Genomic DNA, 24,925 nt, shown 5'->3' with positions numbered 1-24,925 from the left:
TGAAGCCCGTTCTTTCACTGGACATTTGTGATTTGGCTATTAAAAGATGATTGTGAAGGGAGTCCAAAATCTCCATTCGATATTCTGTTGAGTTGCCATTTAACGATTATGAAGGCCACGCCTGCTCGCATTCTTTAAACCTGCCACTTCAAGGTGCGTCCATGAGTCAGCAGTTTAGGGGGAAGTGCTATGCATGAACACTGGGGAAGCAAGAATTATTATTCAGCAATAATAAATAACAATGCCCAACAAATCATCCATCCATCCATCCATCCATCCATCCATCCATCCTATTTTGAAACTGATGGACAATTGAAACACCAGTCGGCTTCAAATGCGGTTTGTCTGCTGGTGGGAGGAATCTCAACGATCCGGTAGAAAAGCCAAAAAATCCACAGGAACAACGTGGAAATCCCACACAGAAAAGCACCTAAACCGCCCCGGACTTGCAAAGACCTTTTCTTTGGCCACCTTTGATGCAAACTCTACATTTGTACACGCACCACAGAGCGTGGTGGGATGTTATCTGTTGTGTTTTCTGCAGAGAAGCCGCCTGTGTGGAAGCATCAGCGTTCTCCATTGTCCACTCCTGTGCTCCTTTGTTCAGCTCCGCCCTTTAATCTGACACTCTTTCGTTTAGCTCCTTGTTTAGCTGGAGGAGAGAGTAACACGCTGGGGACTGCACATGAATGCGGTACGCGTGAATGGGATCAGTCTGACATCTTTTTTAAGAGTTTGCTGCGTTGCTCCACGCGTCCAAATGAAGGTCGAACAGAAAAGTCTATTTTTCAAGTTTCATCCTAAATCTGAATCAGTTTTCTAAATACTGTCGTTATAAAGATCTTTAATGGTTGTTGCATTTCTTTTTTTATTCATTGTAAGTTACTGACTTTCTTTAATTTCCATGGTAAAACATGCACTATCACCATTTAGAAGCAATGCATTTGTTTTATTGAGCAGACAACTGCTGCCTCGGGTCCCCGTTTAAGTTTTCAAGTGAAAATGCAAAACTTCTGAGTGAAAATGGGACCTTTTGAGAACGGCTCCCAAAGTGGAACTTTTTGAATATGTTCCAGCTTCATAGTCGTGTAGAATTTTGCGTAGATGGGCGAAAACAACACTTTCTGCAAACACTTGGGCGACATCGCCTTGTAAATGGTGGAAAAACTGCTACATGCGTGAGTAGAAGGACAATAACAACAATGTTTTCCTCCAGAGTGTCAGGACTCATTATTCTCCTGGGACTTGGTAGATTTAGGCCCTGTTTACACGACAACGTTTCACGTGACAACACCTAATCTGCTAAAAGAAAGGAGTGCGTTTACACTGCAGCAGCGAACACATACACAACGATGTAGTTAGTATGCCGGGCCACTGGAGGGCGCTGTTGCTTGATTTTGTAATGAAACTACACGGAGGGATTTGCGCCGTGGAAGAATCTTTCCACCTTGGGAGCCGGATTAAAAACTTTGCAGATACAGTAAACTGGTGGCGAGTAAACGGACCCCCCAAAAGTGAAGAAAGTTTTGCGGATACACTCGAATTCGTTGTCGTGTAAACGGGGCCTTACATTTGAGTCACCTGGAATAACAATCCAACGTCATCGTCTGTCCATGAGAACGTCCGTGTTCTCCCAGTGTTAATGTTTATAGCGTGTTGTGCTCTGTGCACATATTTGTGTGGTTTTATGACAAAAAAAAACAGCGTCCTCTGGGGACTACACAAAATTCCTACGTTGTTTTTCATATTCCTGACGTCGCCACGTGAATGGATCATTTTCAAATACATTTCTGAGACGAAAACTTGAAACTTCATATGAAATAGTGTTGTGGGCTTCTCTTGTCCCGATGAAGCCTTGAACAGCTCAGCTCCTGTAAATGCTGAGACATTGCAAAGAATCCAAGCAAAAGAAAAAGACCAAATATGTCATCAATCATAGACGCTTTGAACCAAAAGCACAACTGCGCTGCCACTCCATTCATCTCCTGCTCATTTATTCTCTTGCACTTTGTCAATCTTCCCTCCCGTCCCCTCCCTCTTCCAGCCCCGTCTCTCACGTCTACAGGTTGCTGCTTTCAGCCTCCATTTATTTACAGTCTCGTAGTTTATACGCTCATTAACATATTTTTTCCTTACGCCGTCTTTGAAATGTGTTTCCCGTGGGCGCAAAGATGTGAAAATTCACTGCTGTAGCTGCTAAAGCGGGCGGACAAATATCCAGTTTTTGGCTTTGACAATAAAGATAAAGCATAAATGACCCTGTTTGGGCTAAATGGTTTAAGGGATTTTATTTTAAGAACCTGTAATAAAAAAAATAAAAAAAATCAAAGCTGGCCATCATAAAATCCTAATGTGCACCTAAGAGAGGGTTATAGGTCCGAGTAAAATCATTGCTAGTGGGTGTCCTTCTTCCCCTGATGGACACTCCAGAAACTTGCAGAGCCAAAGCAAATTCTACAGCTGGTTGAGCAGTAATGTTCCCTCCAAAAGGCCTTGATGATGCAATAAAAGTCAGTGGAAAGGCCGGGACTCCGACTGCAGAGAGAGAGGGACACCTCACAGGCCATTAACGTCTGCTTTATTTATGTCGCTCTCCAGGATGAATCCTCTGCAGCAGGTGAGGTGGGTGCCGGGGCCTGTGAAGACACTCCTGTTGTTTCGGGTTGTTGCAGCCTTGTTCTCGGTGTAATTGTGTGTATAGATTGCTTGATGTACCCGTTACCATTGATCCCCTCCGCTGTTTTATGCTTCCACATTTATAGAGAAGAAAGAGGTGACCCAAAGTCTGGAGAACTACACCGCCAAGTGTCCGGGGGGAATGGAGGTCATCACCCTTCCTGATGGACTGAAGCTGCTCCCCGTGCCTTTTACCAAACTCCCCATCGTCCGGTAAGACGGCGCCGTGGCTCAGGACTACAGTTTAGACCCGGGGTGTCCAACAAACGGCCCAATTTCATTTCCAGGGTTGCTGGAGCAGTAAAATTCTGCCATACTAGTTATAAAGAAAAAAATGTTTGTCTTTGCTGTGGTGCAGGACGTCCGTGATTAAAAAAAACACAAACAATTAGAACCCAAAATGACTCCAATCTTAACATAAAGGCAATTATATGATGAATGCAATGAAACCTTCTGGTGCAAAATACAGTGAAATTTGTTATTAAAAAAAACAAACTCAATCGTTCTGAATTTTTTACACTTCGCTTAGCAGTTTGGCCCCATTGGAGCCGATATTTTCCCTCCGGCCTTACGTTTGACATCCCTTGTATACTTCGACTCATCAGGAGAGAAACAGACATTCAGAGTCCTGGAAGTCAACGTCCGAATGCTTCTAATAATGCAATAAAATTTGTATTTTTGCTTTCAAATTTGTTGCAAAATGAATTCGTTTTTCAAAAAGGTCTTAAAGTGACAGTGTAGTGGAGACCAAAGTCTGTTTACATGACAATGTTTGATAGGAAAACGCACAGTTTTTGCAGCATTAGTACAACAGTGCATGTCAATGGTACAGTTACTCTGAAGAAAGGTCCAATTTGCTCCTGAAGTACTATCTGATTGGTTGTGATCTGTCAGAGGCCAGAGGCCTGTACTACGAAGCTGGATTTTCTCTTATGGAGATAACATCAAGGATTAACCCTGGCTTTTCCGTACTACGACGCTCGCTCACTTCTCACGGGGATAAATCACCACGGTAACGGACGCTGAAAGTCCAACCTGCTCCAGAGCAGGATATGTTCTGGATAAGAGGTCAAAGCTCCGCCTCCTGACCAATCAGATCTCTTGGAAAATGCCCTGCCCATTCTTAAATGATGGTGATTGGTACGCAGGTTCAGGGCTGAACTGCATCAATGCGGAGATGAGAGTAATTTAGAGTGATCTTTTTGACATAATAAAGTAAATCCTGAGCGAGTTGATAACCTGCTTCGTAGAAAACGGTGATCAGGACAAGCGCACATCTCGATAAATCATCCCAGGAAACAGAGAAATCCTGGATATGATGATCACGCTTCGTAGTACAGGCCACAGGAGTGAAACATGTTGGCTCAACTTTGTGATGCTTCAGTGAGACCTGTTAGTTTTTATTAAACTGGAGAGATTTACTGTGTGTGATTTTAAAGATTTATTCAGTCTCAGTTTATTTTAACGTTGCTCATTGCTCGATACACGAACCAGATGACGTTGCTTTATTTTCTTTTAGTGTCGGAAAACACATTGAATCACCGATTCTCAACCACTCAATACTGTTTCCAACATTATTATTTAACACTATGAAGGAACACACAATAAAAGAAAGATTTTAGTTAAATAGGTGCGTTCATGTTTTGGAGTATTTGTCTTCCTCCTGCTCTGTGTTTGAAAACTCGTGAGGTTTACATCAAGCGAGTGGTTTCATTTGAGTAGTTAGAGCTTTTCTGAGTGTGGAATCATGACGGTTCGAGTTTTTCTACATATGCCGCATCATAAAGTTCTTTTTATTCATCCCTTTACAGCAAGTCCTGGTTCTTCGTATTTATCTTGTCCAAAACGTTGTTCTCATTCACGCCCTTTCACGAAGTGTGTACTTAATTTTTCATCCGTCTGAAAACTAAGAATTCAGACAATCACACTGTACATGCACTCTGTGTTTCATGAAGACATACAGGCATCTTCTTTTATTGTGTGGCATTTGAGCTGATGACGCTAGTATATAAAAAAGAAAAAAAAAGTCGTCATTTCTGCCAAAGAAAATGAAACAAACTAACAAAAAAAAAAAGAAATCAAGGGAAATCAAAACTCTGCCAAGTGGAAAGAAGTTTATAACTCCTATGGAACTTTTGAACCTGTTGTCATCTACAATAAAGGCTTATTGCCTCTGGAAATAGTTCAGTTCGTTTCATTGTGTTTACTCATATTCGTGTTTTCCTTTCTTCTTTTCAGGTAAGTAGGTTTTTAAAACATACCTTTGACATGTTTCCGCGATGTGTCTGATGAAGCACAATGTCAAAGTTGTGTTTTAAAAACCATCTTGCCTGGAAAGAACCCATAATACTTATGTCTCGGGAAATATTTGTACCTTTATTTCACAGGGTTTCTTTATCAGCTACATTAATTCATGGACTCCTGGTGTGAAATAAAACACACTTTGTTCAAGTGAGTGTACTTATTGTTTTGCTGAACTCGTAAACCTTAACGAAGAGCATTGTCATAAATCTCTCCCAAAGTACTGCAGTAGGAATGAGTATTTATCAGTAAGGAGCTCAGAATACACAACATAAGCAGTTGTTACCAGCTTTGAAGTTAAAACTGAGCACACTTCACTGGTGCTTCTTTTGGAAATGAAATCTTGGTGAACATGAACACTGAACCCGAGTTTCTCGAACGTCGTCCTCACGCTCATCGTTGGTTTTGATTTTCAAACTATTGCAGATCTGTGAAGCTCCTCAATCTGCCCGTCAGCCTGCGGCCCCACAAGGTGAAAGGCCTCCTGGGACAGAACATGTCCACAGCCAGTCCCTTCATCTACTCTCCCATCATCATGCACAACAGAGGCGAGGAGCGCTGCAAGAAAATAGGTACGTTGGTTTCTTTGTGAGCGTTCATCGAGATCCAACTTTTCATTTACCAAAGTAAAGCAGATAAATACAAGCCTGTGGTGTCTTACTAGCATTAATTGGCAATGATCGCATTTGTCAGCTTGGTCAGGATTTGCAGGGCCTGTTTAAAGGACGTTTCGAGTGAAAATACATCTTTTTTTTTTTGCGTTTTTGTAAAATAAAAGTTTCGACAACGTTTTGAAAATGGCAGGAACGCTGAAAATTATGTAGATGGCAGGCCAGGCCACGAGTGGGAACTGTTTGTTGTTTTTGTAGGGAAACCGCACTCGCATGTGCGCAGAGAGCAATGCACGATAAACATTAACAATGGCAAGGACAGAGACATTCTTGTGGACAGACGACTATGTTGGAGTGCTATTAAGGTGACTGTCAAAATAAAACTTCTAAGTCCCAGGAGAATTCATACTGGGAGTCTTGACACTCTGGAGGCAAACATTGTTGTTGTTGTCCATCTACTGATCATGTGCAGAAGCGGTGTTATCAAAAAGAACCAATTCCCCTCATTTCCAGGGAAATGAAAACGGTTCCATCTGAGTTGTTTTCTAAAAGTTGCGTGTCAGTTGCTCCGGGCACCGTTGTCAGGGAAAACCAACCTCTGAAATGTGACAAATTTTTATGTATTCATTTGAAAACGTTGCGTAAGTGCAGCCTCAATATGTCTTGGCAGCTGCTCTTGTACACACCAGCTGTTTGATTGACTCGCTTCACCCCCTTGTGGTAGAACGCTGTATGACAATTTATGTCCGGATGCTGCTGACCTACAAACTTTATACAATTGAAGCCCAATGCCACAAAATATACATCAGGGGTTGAGATAACCTTGTGAAATCACCTCATTTAGCTCGTTTTAGATTCTGTTTGGTCACTTTTGCATTTTTACTCGTGAATAAAATCCACTCACACTTGTTTAACTCAGATTCTCCCTTTGGCGAGCAGCAAGCACATGCTTGCAGCAAGTTCATTGATCATGATATTGTTTCACGGTGACGGCAACATGACACATTCCTGATTGGCTTCACTGGTTTTTGACAGTGAACCATCCCGTGTCTCCACTCCAGGTTGTTGTCGTGTTAAAGTAGTTGAGCACGCCGACCAGTTTCACATCACATAAGTTAAGGTTGAGTGATATTGCCCAGCTGCTGTGATTCAGGCCTTTGATGCCTGTACATCAGTAGCCTCCAAAATGTGACATTAGATTTAATCCGATTTAGCTCTTGAGAAGTAAAATGTTTCTTTCAATTACAAGCTGCTTTTAGCCAGAAAATTATCACAAATCGAGTGGATTTGCATAATTTCAGAGAGCACATTTTGAAATGAGAGCTTTTTTAAATGCCTCTCCTGATGTTTGTTGCACATGTGCTCAGGATGATAAGTTATACTTTTTCCCTTTTAATTACAATAAGTGCTAAGAAATGCATCTGATGGAGGAATTCTGGTACCTCAAAACCAAGAAGCATCAACTGGCTGTCATTTCTTAGTACACAAACAAATTAGCAGCATTAGGGACAGCTTTTTAATTGGGAGAGTGCACCGTGTCTTTGTAAACAAAGTCCAGTCCAGTTTTGAATTAATGGGTCCGTCTGGTAAGTACACTAAATGCCTGAGAATCACACGGCAGATTCATTACAGCTCAAGGCTAGATGCCGGAGTCGCTTGCCACTGTCCTCAGAGGAAATACTGATGTATGACAATCTGCAGCTTTTTTGAGCTGTGTCTGGAGTGAATGCTTTTCGCTGTTGGCAGGGTCCTAAAAACCATAAAAGTTAGCTTCATCATTGTGTTTGAGCAGCTGACAGAGGTAGTTTTGGCTGTACACTAAATATCTAGACATGAAAGCAAACATGGTCCTGATACTTACAGTCCCTGGCTGAAAACCTTTAAATTAAATGAAAATAATGTGCTCTTCTTGATATACAATAGAAAAACCATCCTGGGTTTTTTTCCACGAATGTCTGATACACAAACATGTTGCGATGAAACGACAATGCTCTGGTCCTGCTGTTGTAATTAATGTCCTTATAACGAAAGAGTTCAGGATTAATAGAAAAAGTGCTAACGTAGTACTTTAAGATAAGAGTTGTAATGAGTGTGTGTCAGGAGAATTTCCTCTTATAAAAACCTCAGGGAGACAGAATACACAGGAAACAGACTGAGAGCGATTCAAAAAAGTTGAAGACACTTTTATTACATTATTCTTGCAAGAAGAGACAAAGTCACAGTACAGCCTTTGCATGATTGTCCAGGAGTTTGTCTAACTATGAAGTCAGACAGCGCCTCCTAAAGGCTAAATTGTTTGGAGTCTGCATTGAAGGACACCAAAAGCAGCACAGAGGTTCCAACAGTGCCGACACAGGTCGTCCTTGAACACAGACTGCAAATTACACGTCATTCTTTATGAGACAAAGCAAGATTTCTCTAACAGTGAAGACTACAGTCACTCATTTTGAGCATTATTATAATACTGGAGTGATGATATAATGATAACCACCCAAGCCCACCTTAATACACTCAAAACCCACCAAAGCCCACTAGAAACCCAGCCACCAAAACCTGCCCACCCACCCAAACCCACCCTCGTACACTGAGAACCCTTATATGCTCAAAAGCCACCCAGGCACATTCGACGTTTGAACCCCCATTCAGAGAGACCATGTGTCCAATCCTCTCATATCATTGGAGTCATGTTAGTCGTTAGTTTTTAGGAACCTGAGATAAGATGGAAATGAGCGTCATTTTCGTGGTTGCTTTCAGTTTAACCAGCTCGAGGATATTTGCGTTTACCAAAACTGGAGAGATTGCTCATCCTTGGCTTATGAAATGCAGTTAAATTTGGATGCAATTCAAAAGCCTGAATAACCAGGACACTCAAGTTCATGCTCACACGTTGTTAAGAGCTCTTTAACGCCAATATTGTCAGACAAGGGCTTCTCATATGCAGCCCATTGAATGAGTGATTTCCTATTACACGGCCAGTATCAGTCTGATATTAACTGTCGCCTACACATTCCCCCGGAGCTGCTCGTTTCTTCGACCGGGTCTTAGGTGCTCGAAGTCTGATATTCCTCTGGAGGACCTGTTGAGTGGCGAAGCTGCTGGAGATTAGATTCAAGCGTGCCTTTCGCCGTCCACTTTCTCCACCTCTGGAGAGCCAGCAGCTGACTAATGAAGTTAGGGTTCTCTCTTAAGCCATTCAAGACTTCTCCCAGCGAGCATTGACTGCAGGGAGCGGGTCTTTGAATGACGGGTTGAACCGTAAATGTGCATTCATCCCTCGGTGGAAAGGAAAACACAAATTTCCATATTAGAAAGTACATTGTTGAATTTTGAAGGTAGATCGAACCAAACAGGCGCCGTATACAGTCCGGGAATCAGATGATATCTGCCAAAGGTGTCCCTCCTGCACAGTGGAAGCAACTTTGTTTTCCTTTTCTTCTCTTTGTAAAAAGTATGCAGTCACTTCTTTGTTTAGAGTACTCGGTTTCCGTCCCTTTTCCGTTATGTAATGCAGTGATGGATGGCCGCTTTACACAGTGACCGTCATCACTTAAAACCAGTGACAAGGTGGGCCAATGATGGAAGCTCGTCCCCGCCGTCTCCACGACTTGATAAACGAGGGTTTGTGCCGTGGAGCTTCACAGCTGGAGACGGAGCGGTCACCTCCCACTTCTTCATTTCACTGATGGAGAGATGAAGTCAGAAGAGTTCCCGGCTCGCCTCTGAGGTGTCCGGCCGCCGCTTATTTGTACCCCGTGTGTCGTCAAGTCCTATGAATGTGATTGATGCTCAGCCACACCGCCAGGGTTGATCCAGCGGAGGATTGTTTCCTGTGTAATTGCTTCGAGACTCACTTTTAAGAACTATCTCGTGGAAAGCTATCCGTCCGCTCTGATGTGCGTGATAGGCTTTCTATTACGGTGGTATATGGGCTTACAGGGACGTGACTTATACTTCGTCTGGCCCTCATCAGAAAAGCCGGGACATAGCATTGCCTGTGAGTGTTTGGGAAGGGATATATTTTCTATTGTTTTTGCCCCTGCGCCCCACTATATTACATCTGAAGTGAAATAATAACCGTGAGGTTAGAGTGCTGACTTCCTGCTGTAGGGCGCTTAGGTTTGTTTACACCCGTAGTGATTTAATAGTGCAGGACCCAGACCTTTGAAGTACACGGCAGAGAAGCGCGATGGCACAGAGAACAAACACTAAGAGCCAAGACGATTCGGGACAATTCTTATAATTCATCTTAATTGTGTTTTGAGCACTAGTTTTCCTGCTTTGCGGTATTTTGAACCTTTAGCGTTTTGTAAAGACGAGGCCAAACCCAAAATGTCCTGCTCGCCTCCGGTGGCTGTTTGCTGTGAAGTTCATGAACCCAGTTTTGACATTATCTGAACTAAGAATTGAAAGTCTGCCTGGCTTCTATCATCTCACGTAGTTTTCATTACTCACTTCTTCATGTAATGGTTGTAAGTAACTATCCGATGCTGTCACGGATTACTCCAACCGGAGTCGGATACAACGTCATATCAACAGCAAACAATTGCTTTTTTTTTTAAGTAACAATGCCAAAATAGTACTACTGTGCTGGTTTGAGTTGTGTAGAACCGATACGTCAAACTCACTTCAGCGGAGTTGAGCTGAAAAAACCCCTCAAAAAACAATAAATTTGTGCGGTAAACTGGTGCACAACAACCTGTCGTCTGCAACCGTGTTTGATTGGTTTTGTTCCAGACCAATGTTTGGCGCTAATGAAGAAGGGAGCTCCTTCTTACTTTCTGCTTCACTGATCTTTCTGATGACGAAAGAAGATCAGTGCAGCCCATGACACTTTTCAAGGTCACCTTGTGGACTGATTTAGGCACGCTTGTTGCATTCTTCATGGAGAATAACTGGGCAATAAATAAAAATGGCCATCAGGGAAGTACATTTTAAATTTATTGTCATTGCAATATCAACAATATGCATATTGCAAGAGACTGATTGGCTTTGGTACATTACATTCTCCATTAATGCTCCTCAAATTACAAATGACAGTTTTATATATATTTTCACAGTGCTAAAGAAAAGTGCAATAAATCGAAATCATTTCTCAAATTGTGCATATAATGAGTCAGAAGCACTAAAATCAAGAAAAACAAAGTGGTAAACTTTTGAAACCCTGTTGATAAACTGCAGATTCACGCGTATGATGGAACGGAATAAGCGGCGCCCAGTCACAGTTGGCGTAGGTGAGGGGCAAGAGAAAAAGCACTGTTATTTGGAAGAACAAATCTGAAAATCAATCGCCAATGATATTGCGATACGTGACAAAGATATTGCACATCATATGTTCACCTAATATCATGCAGCCCTACTGGATATAATTACCAATCTCTCTTCTGTTCGACTGAACTCGCACTGCTTTTCAAACAGGGGTTGGCTTTTTTGTTTATATTCAGGCCTTTTGAACTCAACATTAGGTAAATGTCCCACAGAAATTGAGTTTCCTTCTGCGGCATTAATGACTCTAATTTCAAAGAAACTGGCTTCGGCTGTGTTTGATTGCATTCACTGCTGCTCCGGGGTTTGCTTCATTTCACATGCATGATTTTTGCTTCAGTGCCCGGGCCTGTGCTGCGCATATATTATTCATTGAGAAAGATTAATGTCACAGATAATTTTGTACAGGATGTTTCTGAAGAACGCCCGAACACGAGTAAACATTTCCCGTTTCTCTTCTTTTAGTTAATAAAATGCAGTTTTCACAGTACACGGGAGGCAGTTTGACAGCATAATTTGCCCCGGAAGAAAGCAAATCCAAACACAGCCAGTGTTTAACTACCCATGCAGCCATGCATTGACTAAGAGCATTCATTATTGCCTCGTGCGATGAGGTTTCAAAGAGCCGAAACCTTCGGAGATCTGTGCTGAATATCAATGGCCACTTGAGGAGTTAGCAGTGAGGCAACACAAATAAGACGGCAGCGGTCCACTTTGTTTTTCCATTTTCTGAGGTGTATTTCACACTTAATTGGCTGGCTATGAGAGCATGCCTGCGAGCCAGACCTGAGGGTTGTGTGGGGCTTTCCAGACATTCATATTATAGATATCTTTCCTTTGACTGGCTTAATTTCCCAAGGTGCATGGCTGCAGTTTGCCTTCCATAAATCCCCTCTCCTGCCAGGGTCGGAGGCAGGATTTTCAGGCCCTCTTTTGCGAGTCTATTTACAGCAATGGACTCTCCAAATGGACTAGAATTTCAAAGTGGCGATGGGTTTACAGTGGGACTAAAGGAGCTTCTCAGTATGACAAAACCTTTCAACATCTCTTTCGGGGCTGATGGATATACTGCAGTATAGAGTTGTGAGCACTCCCGACTCTTTTTTTTTTTTTTTCTCTTCCCTCTATTATGTTGATTGTCTCTCAGGAAATTTATGGATGGAGTTTTTCTTAGTTTTCCTAAACATTTGAACCTTGAAACAATCCTATGATGCATCACTTACCTGACTTTAAAAAAAAAAAAAAAAGCTGTTTTTTCCCTCTGGGGGGGGGCTTTCAATTGGGTGCTAATGTAATTTGATCTCATTATTTCAGCGGTTAACTCATCAAAGCTGCACAATACATTTCATTCTGAGTGATCAATCAGGCCTTTAGGGATGTCGGTATTGTGACTTTTCTCCCTATCTTAATTAAGTGTATATTCGTGTTACACCCACGCACTCTTAACTGATTTGCTCACTGAAATGCTTCAATATTCCAAAAAGCCACAAACTGAGCCTCACATTGCGGCTGAGTGCTAATATTGGTTAAAAGGGAACCTATAATGCTCATTTTTAAGTCCTTCTTTTTATACTGCGGAGCTCTTTCCACAGTAGCTTTTCATGATGCACATTGTAAAGCCTTTGTTTATCTGTTTCAAGCCCTCTCTCTCTGCAGCGTCTCTTCAAAGTGCCCTCTCAGTGAAAACACACACTCTTCCATTCAACCACTCAGCATGGCCGACATAGTAAGAGTAGAACATACTTGAAATATCAAAGAGTTGTTTTTTTTTTTCCCCCATAATTTCATTCATACAGTAAAACTTCCATATGTTTTAGAATTATTGTACATAAAGGGAACCAATTCAAGATTCTTCCCTTCCAAGTTTTCAAAACATTTTCGTAAGATCAGATGCTTTCCTGCTTTTTTTTCCCCCGCCGAAGCCAGAATGATCATAATCCAAGTTTTCGGTTACGCAACCAGTTAGCCATTGGTCTGAACAATAGTTTTCAGATCATCAAAATTTTAAATTTTGACCAATAAAAAGCCATTTCCTTTCACACATATTGCCCCAGGGAAATATCCAAGAAACAGTCTCCACATGTGATCCAGACGATGATAAACTTTCACTTTCTTGGAGAAGCGCCGTTAGATTTAAAAAAAAAAAAGAAAAATACAATGAGTACAGAACACATTCATTGTTGTGAAGGAATTCTTCTCGTGCGTGCGCAGAAAGATTTACTGCAACGGTGGCGACGCAGGCGCGCTACTAGGATTTGTGAAAAGTTGCGTTTCTACAGAAACGGAGCCGTATGGTTTTCAAAATGTTGCGTTTTTCCCAGTTTCTATGGAGACGGGAGATCCAAAAAGTTCCACTTTGGGAGCCATTTTTAAAAAGCAAAATTTTCAGTGACGCCCCAAAATACAACCAAGTTTTTCCGTTTTCACAGGGCCAAATATGGACGGAAGTTGTGTTGACTTTATTGCAGGTGTCAAACATTTTCAATACGTTATTGAATTGTAAATATAAGTTGTCTTTATCTCCTGTCCTGCATGTTTTATATGTCTCCCTGCTTTAACACACCTGAATATAACGATGCCATCTCCAAGTCTCCATAGCTTTTCGCGCAGCAGATAATAAAACTTCTCTTTGATTTCTTGTCGTTGTTGAATACCAACAGTTGGAGCTGGCTGTCGGGGGTAAATCTGTCTCTTGACTAAAAAGACAAGAAATCTCTGGAAAGACGTTTATGGTTCCCTCAGAATGTCCACGTCTGCCGATGGACGGCACAATTCATCCGAGGAGAAAACCTCTAATCCAAGCAGACCAAAAACAAGCTGCTTTTATTTGCGTGCTCTTGGAGAAATCACCTGTCTTAACAGCTTAGGTCAACAAGAAGTGTGCTGTACATAAAGAGTGTGGAGCACTTCTGTAATCTGCATAAAGCCAACGTGTAAAAATGACAGATTGTTGTTTAATGTGGAGGGTTTGTGCCAGATTATTTCTTTGGCAGGCAGCGCTATGCTGCTGGAGTCACTGTTGATCTGGAAACCGTAAGCCAGAGGACAAGCTGCTGGTTTTGGGGTAAAAACACTCAATTTTGGGGACGTGTAGGAATTAGGAGTTCACTGTTCCTCTCAACTTTCTGTCTGTACGTGAGAGTAACTTACTGCTACTTCAGGAGAGAAGGGGAGTGAGATGTAAAGGCAGAGGAGGAAATGCTAGAGCTGAATGATTTTAGTTAACCATGAGAGAATGTCGAGAGATAAGATGACATTTTAAATGAATACTAACACCTAATGTAAGAGTCATGATGTTAATGCCTTTGTACTTTCTCTTCCAAATTACAGTGCTCTTTATCAGGGCCCTGTTTATTAATATATATATATATATATATATATATATATATATATATATATATATATATATTTTCCCATCATGTGAACGTCTGTAATTCCCACCAGCAGAAAAGGTTGTTTTGTGTTGTTTTTTGCTCATTTTTCCGTTAGTTTGTGATTCTGACTTCTTTGGCCCCCAGATAGAATATAATTCAAGCGGGCAATTGATTTACATTTTTAATTTAGTTAATCTCACAGTTTTTTTGTGTTTTAATTTGTGCCCGTTCACATGATGTTTTTAGTGTAAATGCCCAGTTTTTGTTCGCTTCAGAAAGGTCGCAGTGTACCAGGGTTTTCAAAAAGTTGCGTTTTACGCCGTTTACAAGGAGACTGAGTCGTATCTTTTTTTTAAAGTGCCATATTAGGAGCTGTTTTCTAAAAAAATGCATTTTCAGTGGCACCGATAACCGTTGTCATGGAAACCACCACCCAAAATGTAATGAAGGTTTTAGGTTTTCACTTAATAATGTTGTCGTGTACAAAAGGGCCTTAATCACAATTGTTTTTTTTATATTTCGTGATATGTTGATATGTTTGTATTCATGATATGTTGTGCATCCATGCACATGGACACACCCCAATTTTGGTTTTGATAATTTTGGTGTCTTGAAATTATAATTAAACTCATATTTGGTAAACTTGAAATGTATTATGGCACATTTTTTATGAAATTTTTACAGTTATCATTCAGATTTTCTATCTTGCTCATTTATTGACCCAAAACTAAAAGAAAACAGACTAAAAAAAGATTTTTTTTTTAATGAAATGTCAATAAATTCTGTAGTATCAGTTGTGGATTTAAGCCATTTGCTCCGCATTAATTTAATTTTTTTTAATATTTCACTCAACATTTTCAGAATTGCGTTTCATTATCAATACAACTCTTGTTTATCTGTCTTTTCCCAGACTTCCAGTGGGTCCAAGGAGATGTTTGTGAAGTGCAGCTGATGGTCTACAACCCCATGCCTTATGAGCTTCGTGTGGAGAACATGGTAGGTTGAACATATTTTCTCCAAAGAGCATTAATGACCCAAATCTGTCAACATGCCTAAATATTGAAACGAAGTTGCTGCATGTTTTTTTTTTGTTTTTTTTTGAAACTTCCAGTAGCAACATAAATGGTCCCTCTGCACAAAGCCAATGTGTGCAGTGATTTATTGTGCCTTTTAAAAGCTTTTCTGACAGTTTAATACTGTGATGATTGTCTGAGTAAGCGGTAAGGAAGCGTCACCGTGGAGAGACCCTCCTGCTCTCGTGAGGCCGTTTCATTGGCTCGCACGACTTCTGGGGGACGAGTTTTCAAAGCGCCCATCGGGGCATCCAGTTCAGCCACGTTGTTTAATCGCTGGTTGGCGACTGCCGCTTCTTTGACTTCAGAGCATTATTTTATTAAAGGACCTCCAGCTGAAGCACAAACCTGCCCCGGTTACCCAACATCGTCTTCAAGTGAGCAGGGAAAACTTTTTGGGAGTGCGTTTTGATCAACAACGCTGCTCGGAGCCACTGCAAATGCAAGTTTTTGAAAACGCCTGCCAAGGTAGAACTTCCCTGAAATGCTCAGTGTCCTTGTAGATGGCGGAAAACGCTGCTACTGCGAATGCACACCACGGCCGTAGTACACTCCCTCCAGTGTCTTGGCTCCCAGTCTGTATTCTCCTGGGAATTGGAAGTTTTATATTTGAGAGCATGGCTTTATGCAGTGAGCCGTCCAGACGTCATGTGGGCGGCCGAAAAATAGTGGACGTGTTGCTGAAAGACTCTAAAATTTCTTTATAATGGCCGTTACTACATTTCACAGTCTAATTTTGTCTAAATTCATATTTTTTCACCGAAATATAGTGACTTATCGGCTCGAGTACACAATTTGCAACTGACTTCCGGTTTGTATTACGCCCAGTAACGGGCACCATGATTGGTCAATTGATACCATGTGGTCTATACCTTTTGAAAGGCGGCCTCTGATTGGTTCGCAATTCTCTGACTCATCCTGGTGCGTTCAAATGCTGAGCAGAGAGGAGGAATTTGGACGAATATTCTTTCCAAGATGCTGAGGAATTCTATCTGCAGAATCCACACTGGTGGGACTAATTCTGTGGACCTATGATCGATCTCATTTTTAATTTCCAAAATGCTGACACGTTTGATTCTGTACATCATTCATGATTTTCATTGAAGAATAAAATATTCTTTGCTGTGAAAATGTTTTGATTTTGATATAGGTATTGACAATCGTGCTAGTTCTCCTACAAATCTAATTGTGTGACTGTGACGTTCTAATCTCTTGGGATTGAGCTATAGGAGGCCTGCAGAGAACAAATATAATCTAATATTCAATTAAAAACTAATAAGAGGAGAATAAAAAAACTATTTCACAGTTCAAAGTTTACAGGTGCAGATTGAAGCAACGTGAAACGACAGAGGACAGAAACAAGTACATGTAGGGAAGTTTGGAGTGAGGTGAGTCAGGTACAGGTACAGGTACAGGTACAGGTACAGGTGGACACCATCACCAACGGAAATGAGCCATCACCTTAGAAGAATAAAAGACGACATTTAAACGAAGCAAAAATGGATATAGGAAGCATCAGCAACACTGTTGGGGAGAAAAGGAAATACAGTATTTTACGGTTAAGAAGCAAAATCTACATGTCAGAATGTAGTATTTAGTCATCCAGAATGCATTAGAAAGCACTTTTATAAACAATGAAAGACCTTAAGTCAATTTTGGACAAACACGCCAAGTGCCTTTCTAAAGTTCAAAGGTGCAAACTATTATGAAATGAATAGATATTTCTTCCCTCTTGCTGCTGTGTCTGTTTATGAACGTAGTGATTTGGGGCAACCTTGAAAAGCAGTTTTAGGGTGAGAAAAGGCCAAGATGGAGGAACTGAGGCCACTACAAGCTGAGGGAAAGGACAATGTAATATGTGTCAAAGGTCTTTAATTACTTGGAAAGTCGTGAAGGACTTGCATTGGATGTATGGCTCCAGAGCGAGAGCAGAGACGGCAGCGTCTTGATCGTAGCGTCCGTCCCTGAAGCGATGCCAAATGGAGTCGGACAGGTCCCGCTGGTTGATTTAGTCGCCCCTGCGTTGTCTGCTAACGCCGCACGCTGGCATCGGTGTGGGACTGCTGCCCACCTCCGGTCGGGAACATCTGGTGCGTGCTTCAGCTGGAGGACTGGCTCCCAGCCGCTCGTCTCCGAGTTTGCATTCCTTTGTGTCAGAGCTCAAGAGAGCCAGATTTGCGAGTGATAAATTTCACACTAAGTCAAAAAGAGTGGCTGTAATAGAGGCGCGTGTTGCAACCCCCCCGAGATACAACGCTGTGGTCCACTTGCACCACTTAAAGACTTAAAACAAGCCTTTCTTTCTTTTTTTGGTTACGTTGGAGATCATTAATTTTGAGTTTTTCTTTTTGTAGTCAGTCTCAAAGTCCTATCACAAACCCTATCCACACAGTTTGGTAACCATGGTAATTAGACTTGGGAGTCGGGAACGAAGCGCCCAATTTCAACAAACTGAGGAATTCCCAGCGTGCCTGTGCCTTTAACTGTGTTTGGTTTTGTGGTTCGAATGGCGGATTGAACAAGATCACACTTCTTTAAATCGATGTAAGAAAACTTTGAGTCTTGATATAAGATCTTTCTGCTTTGTTTCTTTTTGACTTGACTGACTGGAGACACGTTTTCCAACGAAGTAGTGGAAGTGACAGCTGGAGCTTAAGCCCCGTTTATACGACAACGTTTCAAGTGAAAACTTATAGCTTTTACGTTTTTGTTTCAGGGACGTTTTCCATTCGCATGGCAACATTTCATCAAAGATGTAGTTGGCATGTGAGCCCACTAGTTGGAGCTGCTGTTTGTTTTTTGTAGTGAAAACACACACACACACACATGCGCGCGGAGAGCAACGCGCTATAAACATTAGGCGAATTCACAGGCATTTATATGGACAGACGACCGTAATAACTATCTAACTTGGAGACTCTCAACTCTAAAACTACCAAGTTCCCAGGAGAATATTTACTGGGAGTCGTGACACTCTGGAGGCAGACATTGTTGTTATTGTCTATCTACTCGAGTATGTTGAGAATGATTTACTGGAGCGGTATCGTGGTAGTAGCGGCGTTTCAGAAAAGTTGCGTTTTCGACTGTTTCCATGGAGTTGGGAGTGTTTTAGAAAATTTCCACCTGGTGAACCGTTTTCAAAACGATGCATTATCAAGACATAAGTTTTGCATTTTCACTTGAAAATGCTGTTTTATAAACAAAACCTACTTTTTTCATGGTGTTTATCAGATTTGAATGTTATACACTGCAAAAAGGGTTGCCTAAATATAAGACGTTAACACTACATTTGAGAAGAAAATTACTTTAAACGATTGAAGTTATCTGTCCATTCAGCAAGTGAGAGCCTGAAATCTAGATTCAATATTATGCAGTAAAATCAAGGACTGAAAATAAGTAAATACATTTTACAACAAGCCCAATTATCTATCGTGTCCAAAAAATACGATTTATGTGTCGTGTGCTCATACTCAAAATGCAAAACGAGCAAGGTGGCATCCTCAAAATTGTACCTCAAAACACATTAGATATCTTAAATTTAAAAAAAAACTTTTCTTTGTGTCCACAATTCTAAAAAAGTCTGGTAACCAGAACGGCATTAGATTCGGCCGTGCAGAGCCTCAACAGACAAGGTCAGATAAGAGTCGGTGATGCCGTCAGCTCCTCCCACCTACGGGCGGATGAATCGGCTCACGGATAGACGTTGAACTCGTTCACTCCACAGTTGGGAACCTCGGCCGGCGGTGTAGAGACGGACATGGTGACGCAAGCTGCCGGGAGTTCGTCTGCACCTCAGACAAAGTGACTGCCGCCATCCCATCCATCCATCCCACCCAGCCAGCCAGCCAGTTGGAAACAAACACTGACGGAAGGTCACGCTTCCTTCTTGTCGCACCAAGGTGACCTTCCGCTTCGGCACGGCGGACCTTCCTTCGCAGTCCCTACACGACTTTGACGCTAATACCCAGCTTTTTCTTTGTGCTTTATTGATTTCCTATTAAAATTGTGTTTTTTTCCCCCCTGCCACCGTCCCAATCCCCTCTCAGAGAAGGGTCACCGTCTGATACTTCTGTCATCCGATTCACAAACAACTCCGGGGCATATTTACTTGAAGGTTTGTCTAAAAATGGCCAATGATGCGTTTTTGTTTGTCTTTCACTGGTTCGTCATAGGTCACGCAAGACATTTGCAGCAAGGACGGATTGATCATTCCCTCCAGAAATGGAAGTTTTATCTGTCATACTGGGTGATTTAGAATCATTTACGTTGCTTTCGCTGAACTCTTTTTCTTGTTGCAGAAAGAAGTCCTAATGACTAATGATAATCGGACCATTATCATAGCATTAGTTAAAGCAAAGTAAAAGGTTAACTGCTGGCCGCCGGCTGAATGAAGTCACGCTACGCGCGAAGCTCAAGCAACGTAGTTTACTCTACACATTGCCTTAATCGTTATTGTTAGTGAAACAAGCTAATTAACCTTTTCAAGGCTCAATGCAAATGAAGTCTCTCCAATAGGTTAACGCCGCTGCTAACGCTGCCCAATAAAAGCGAGCGGCCTCTCCGGGGGTGGTGGGGGGGGCTTAAATCACAGCCCAGGGACCTCGGAGGTTCAGCACTCCAACAGGCTTTCTCCAGTGAGGTAGTGTCTGCTCCTCGGGCCTGATGCAGTCATTACATCACCCCAGTCTGCCTTGCAGCACGAGGCAGTGTACCGGGAATGTAAATACAAGGCCGGATTACGCATTTGAGGAGCGCTTTGGAGGCTCACGCCACGTTTTCTGCCTACAAATGAGGCTGGGATGATGTCACTGTTTTGTATTTTCAAACCGACGAGCGGCGTACTTCAGTTACATTCTCTGATGAAGTGGATTTTTACCTCAGACTGTAACAGGTACTGCAGACAGAATCCACTGCTGCTCCCATTTTTCACAGCAGCCTGCCGGGGAGTTCAGAAACAAAAACTCCAATATCTGTGCATATATGGATTAAGAGAGCTGTGTAAATGACTCATCGTGGCCCATTTCCGTAAATGTGAATACTCCCACACTTGTACCCTGGATCACATCAAACACATTTTCCCAAACTATTTTCATTTAAACCTTTCTATTTCTACAGCTGCAGATTACATGATATAAATCACAGTATAATGATGCGGCTTTATGCTAAGTCCAAAAAAATGCACAACAAATTTACTCCTTGGAATAACAAATGGCAATCCAGAGATTGATGATAAGCACATTTGGAATGGCACAAAGCTGTACGCTGCAGAGTCGATTCCCACACATCCCACACGAAAAAAAAAAAAAATCAATCAGTCAATAGGTCCATACATGAGAAAACAACAATCCAATCATTTCCTTCATCAGTTCAGATCTAAAACCTTAACATAGTTAATAAAGTTTATGCATATTCTCGCAAAGCTCTGCTCTTTATCTTTTAATATGGCTCTTTATCCATTGCTTGGGAGTTGGTCTGTAATCTGATTTCCACGTCAATACAATACATGTTTTTGCATTGATCACGCTGAGGTCTATAAGCGTCCATCTTGCCCAGCCAGAAAAAGTGTGAGATACAATAAAATGTGTTTGGAGATGATGCTCCCAACAATCATTTCCACCTCTTCCCCGAATGGTTGAATTTTTCTACATCACCACTTATGGGTTTCCTTTGGCTTCTGTACATTTAGTGCATATATCTGGTATGTTCTTGTTGCACATCATCATATGATCGCAACGGACGACAAAGTCGGATTGCATTCACGGATGATTCATCCACCAAGTCCCAGGAGAATACGGACTGGGAGTCATGACACTCTGGAGGCAAACATTGTTGACATCGTCCATCAGAAGAACTATTTACTTCGAAATTGGTGCGCATGTGCAGTAGCAGCCTTTTAAAAAGTTAGTAAAAAGGTTCTGAGCTTAATGGCTTAACACGTACAAAACGACGTATTGGCAAATGTAACGATGTAAAAATGGAGGGAAATGGTTAAACACTGCTGAGAATCCTCGCTTGATAGAGTGGTGGCCGCTGTGTTTGTCATCCAGACATAAAATTTGATTTTATAGGTAAAGTATGACGATGATGGACATCAGCCCCCATTCAGTTACTGCTTTATGAAAAACCTATACATTTCCTAGTGCTGGTAATACATTGACTTTGGCCTTTAGTTAGATACTTGATAGAAGTTGTCCATGTCAATGACAGGACAGCAATAAAAACATTCAATGATTAATTTCTCCAAAGTTATTTCTTGGTTAGGTGTTCTCTCAAGGTCAGACACAAGATCCTTCCGACGGCATGATTTCACTTCATTAAAACTTAACTTGTGTTTTCACTGGTTTAATGTTGTGCTGTCCTTCCTGATTTCTGAATTAATCCCAAATTATTTAAAAGTTCCTCGGGTCAAGAAGCTATCCAGAGCTTGGAAGTCCCTCATAGAGCAGAGTGTCGTCTTCGCCTATTATAATGAAACGGCACAAAGCTGAGCTGTGATGAAGATCAATTAAAAAAGTTCAGTACAAGGTTTTGTTCCGGCCTCGAGCCTTTGACACTGAATGTTCCTGCCTCAGTAGGGATCAGTACCTCTGAAACCTTTCTGATCCCCTATTTTCTTCAGGGCTTTTATCTTATTTTTGATCATATCCCAGTCATGCGTGGCCCGAGAAACTTATTCCTCACAGAGAAGGATTTTTGCCCAGTGGAACCCCCCCCCCCCCAACTGGCAGGGATTTAATCTTCAGGACGTCACGGGTGATTAAAAAGAGTTTGGGAGATACTTCTCTCTGAACCAATGAATCAGAACTCCACTCTTGTGTTTTCAGATGGAAAACAATCAGAACTCATGTTTGCATGAACGCCGCAAAGCGTCAAGAAGATGGGTTTCTTTTTTTCCCCCCTGCACTCTTTGTTGTGTTTTGTCTCGCCATCAGTGTGCGAACTATACCACAGCTTAGGTTTTATATATGAATTTCATGGACACTGCATGGATGTCTTGTCTGGAAGTCATATTTATTTTTTTTTAAGTGTGACTCCATCGGGAATCAAATCCACATTAATGTGCACAAAATAACCTCTGAAATACTTTAACACGCATCAACAAAATAATAATTGACACCAAATACGCATGACCATCAGAATTTGAAAAAAAAAAAAAAAGGGTCCAGACTACGAGAGATCCAGTCCTCAGCACCACCATGTAAAACACAGTGCTGAATATTAATAATACAGTCTATCGACATTATCTTCAGCCAGACGCCACCACAGACCTGGATCAGCTTCCTGTTGCTGCTCCTCAGAGTCCCCCAGCTTATTTTTCATAGGAAATCCGACATTTAGGAGGTTTCCCTGTTTTGAGCCCCTGTATGATTCAAAGTGATGTTTAAGACTAGCGCCCCCACACTTCAGTGGTTGAAGATGAGAATTGCATGCAGGCTGGAAACTTTATTGAAGTGAGAGTGACAAAACTGAAAACAAATAAAAAAACAAGAAGGAAATGCATAAAAAAACAACAATATTTTAACAATATTATAGAGACCCCCCCAAAATGTCACAAATCATGTTTTCAGGGGGGCTCCTGTCTCATTAAGGGGGGGCTAACCCCCCCACCCATTTCGCACCCTGCTCGCCATGCAGGAGCTGTCACATATACTTCTCGGTTGCATCTTCAGTGTATTGACCATTACTTTTTCTTTGCTTTCAGGGTTTGCTGACGTCCGGTGTGGAGTTCGAATCCCTGCCTGCTGCTCTGTCCTTGCCCGCCGAGTCTGGCCTGTACCCCGTCACTCTGGTTGGCGTCCCACGGACGGCGGGCAACATCACTGTGAACGGTCAGTGCAATGCCTCATGACGGCAAACATCTCACGTGGGTAACGAGCAGGAAGACACATTTATATAAAGGATATCAGCATATCGTGGCTAAAAGCGTTTCTTTGTAGAGGATGAAAAGTAATAGTAGTTTTTGTGCCTGACTGTGGCAAGGCGCAAAGTTTACTATCCCAGGTTTTTTTTTTTTTTTTTAAATCTACTTGATCTTAATCATCAAAACGTGCAGAAAATTTGAGAATAGTGTGCTATGACTTTTGTTAACGATTCGGCGAACAGTTTCCGAAAAAAATTGCTAAAAACGGAAGATTTTCCCATTCAAAGCGGATGGGAATCGAGTAAAAACCACAAAGAAATGCTCCCTCTTCAACGCCAGGTGACGTTGCCATACATTCAGCGAGATTCCATTTAACTTTTAAAACTTTGCCGCGTTAGTCCTCTACTCATATGTGAAAGCATCTTTTTCCAGTCTTATACGAATTACAACCTGTGAGCCTTTAAGTTTGATAAAGTTTTCAGCCGTTTCTGGAGTTTAACGTGGGAGTGGATGGGGTTTGGAGGCAATTCGGAGGCAAAAAAAAAACAACCAAACCCTCATGCACTCCAGAAAAAAGTGACGAAGTCGAGATTTTTATTTTCTCAGAGAAAAAAAAAACGTTATTTTTTTTTTACAAAGTCCATCCATCCACATGTCAGGCTTTAGCTCATAAACACAGTGCAGTTATCATCAGTATTAAACTTTGCAGAGACGGTGCAGCCTGCAGCTCTCCGTCGCGGACGTTCGCCGAGCACGAAGGACAAAGGCACTGATCCCGGGGTGCTTCTAAAATGTATTATTATTGAACAAGCAAATCGTGTTTAAAATCACTTGTCTATAAGCAGTAAGCAACCATATATAGTCAGAATTAAGTGATTTAATGTGAGTTCACATCCACCGGCAAATGATGAGGGATGGACAGACGTCTCCACTTTGTTTCCCAAAAAAAAACAAACAAAAAAAAAACAGCACTTTTTGTTTCTCAGTGAAAAAAGAAAATCTCGACTTGATTTTCAACTTTTTCTGAAGTGCATGAGGTATTTTTTATTTTTTTTAGCCTCCAAATAGTTTTTTTCATCTGTGGCCCTAATACTCTTCTGTAGATGGGGAGAGCTGGAGTGGAGAGATTCTTTGTTGGAGTGCAGAAGGTGTAGAGTTAAATGGGGAAAAAAAAAAAAAAGTCTCTCTCTTGTCGCTGAGGCCACATTTCTCACTTAATCTTATATTATGCATCGCAATGTAGCTGCAGGCCTTGCGCTTCGAATCAGGGGCCACTTTTTCCTGTAACACATACAGTTCTCTCTGAAAGTGCATTTGTTCGCAGCAAGGCCACGATTTTCTCCCAAAGACCCTAATGTGTTTTTTCTAGCTCAAACCCAAAAAGCTGTTCTTTAAGTGCCAGCTCCGCTCCTCAGTGTCAGGTGCAGCGTCTCCGTGGCAACAGACACACCTGCACCTAATCTTACTGGCAACACACACACCTGGAGAGTAACTGGTCATTTAATGATACTTTTGCATTACTGTTGGAACTTCACATCGAAAACATTGACATGTAATGTCATGCTTTAACAGGCAGTGCTCACACACGCACGCACGCACGCACGCACGCACGCACGCACGCACGCACGCACGCACGCACGCACGCACGCACTAGTTAGCACTGGAAGCTCGCGCACTAGCCTGTTGGCATGCTAACCCGATTTAGCATTGCTAGTTAGCATCGGGAGCTAGCACGATAGCCATTTAGCATGTTAATGCGAGTTAGCA

The 24,925-nt window shown here is 41.8% G+C and overlaps 1 protein-coding gene across 1 annotated transcript in view; it reads left to right on the top strand.

The window, feature by feature from the left end:
* Positions 1 to 24,925, top strand: part of trappc9 (trafficking protein particle complex subunit 9) — a 272,998-nt gene that overhangs the window by 40,967 nt on the left and 207,106 nt on the right. The window contains exons 10-13 of the mRNA XM_080485031.1: positions 2,763 to 2,889; positions 5,404 to 5,549; positions 15,135 to 15,220; positions 23,000 to 23,126. Coding sequence (XP_080341157.1) covers positions 2,763 to 2,889; positions 5,404 to 5,549; positions 15,135 to 15,220; positions 23,000 to 23,126 — 486 coding nt within the window. The remainder of the gene's footprint in view (positions 1 to 2,762; positions 2,890 to 5,403; positions 5,550 to 15,134; positions 15,221 to 22,999; positions 23,127 to 24,925) is intronic.

This window comes from Lipophrys pholis (assembly GCF_963383615.2).
Source record: "Lipophrys pholis genome assembly, chromosome: 17".
In the NCBI taxonomy this organism is placed as follows: Eukaryota; Metazoa; Chordata; class Actinopteri; order Blenniiformes; family Blenniidae; genus Lipophrys; species Lipophrys pholis.
This window is presented reverse-complemented; position numbering and strand designations above follow the sequence as displayed.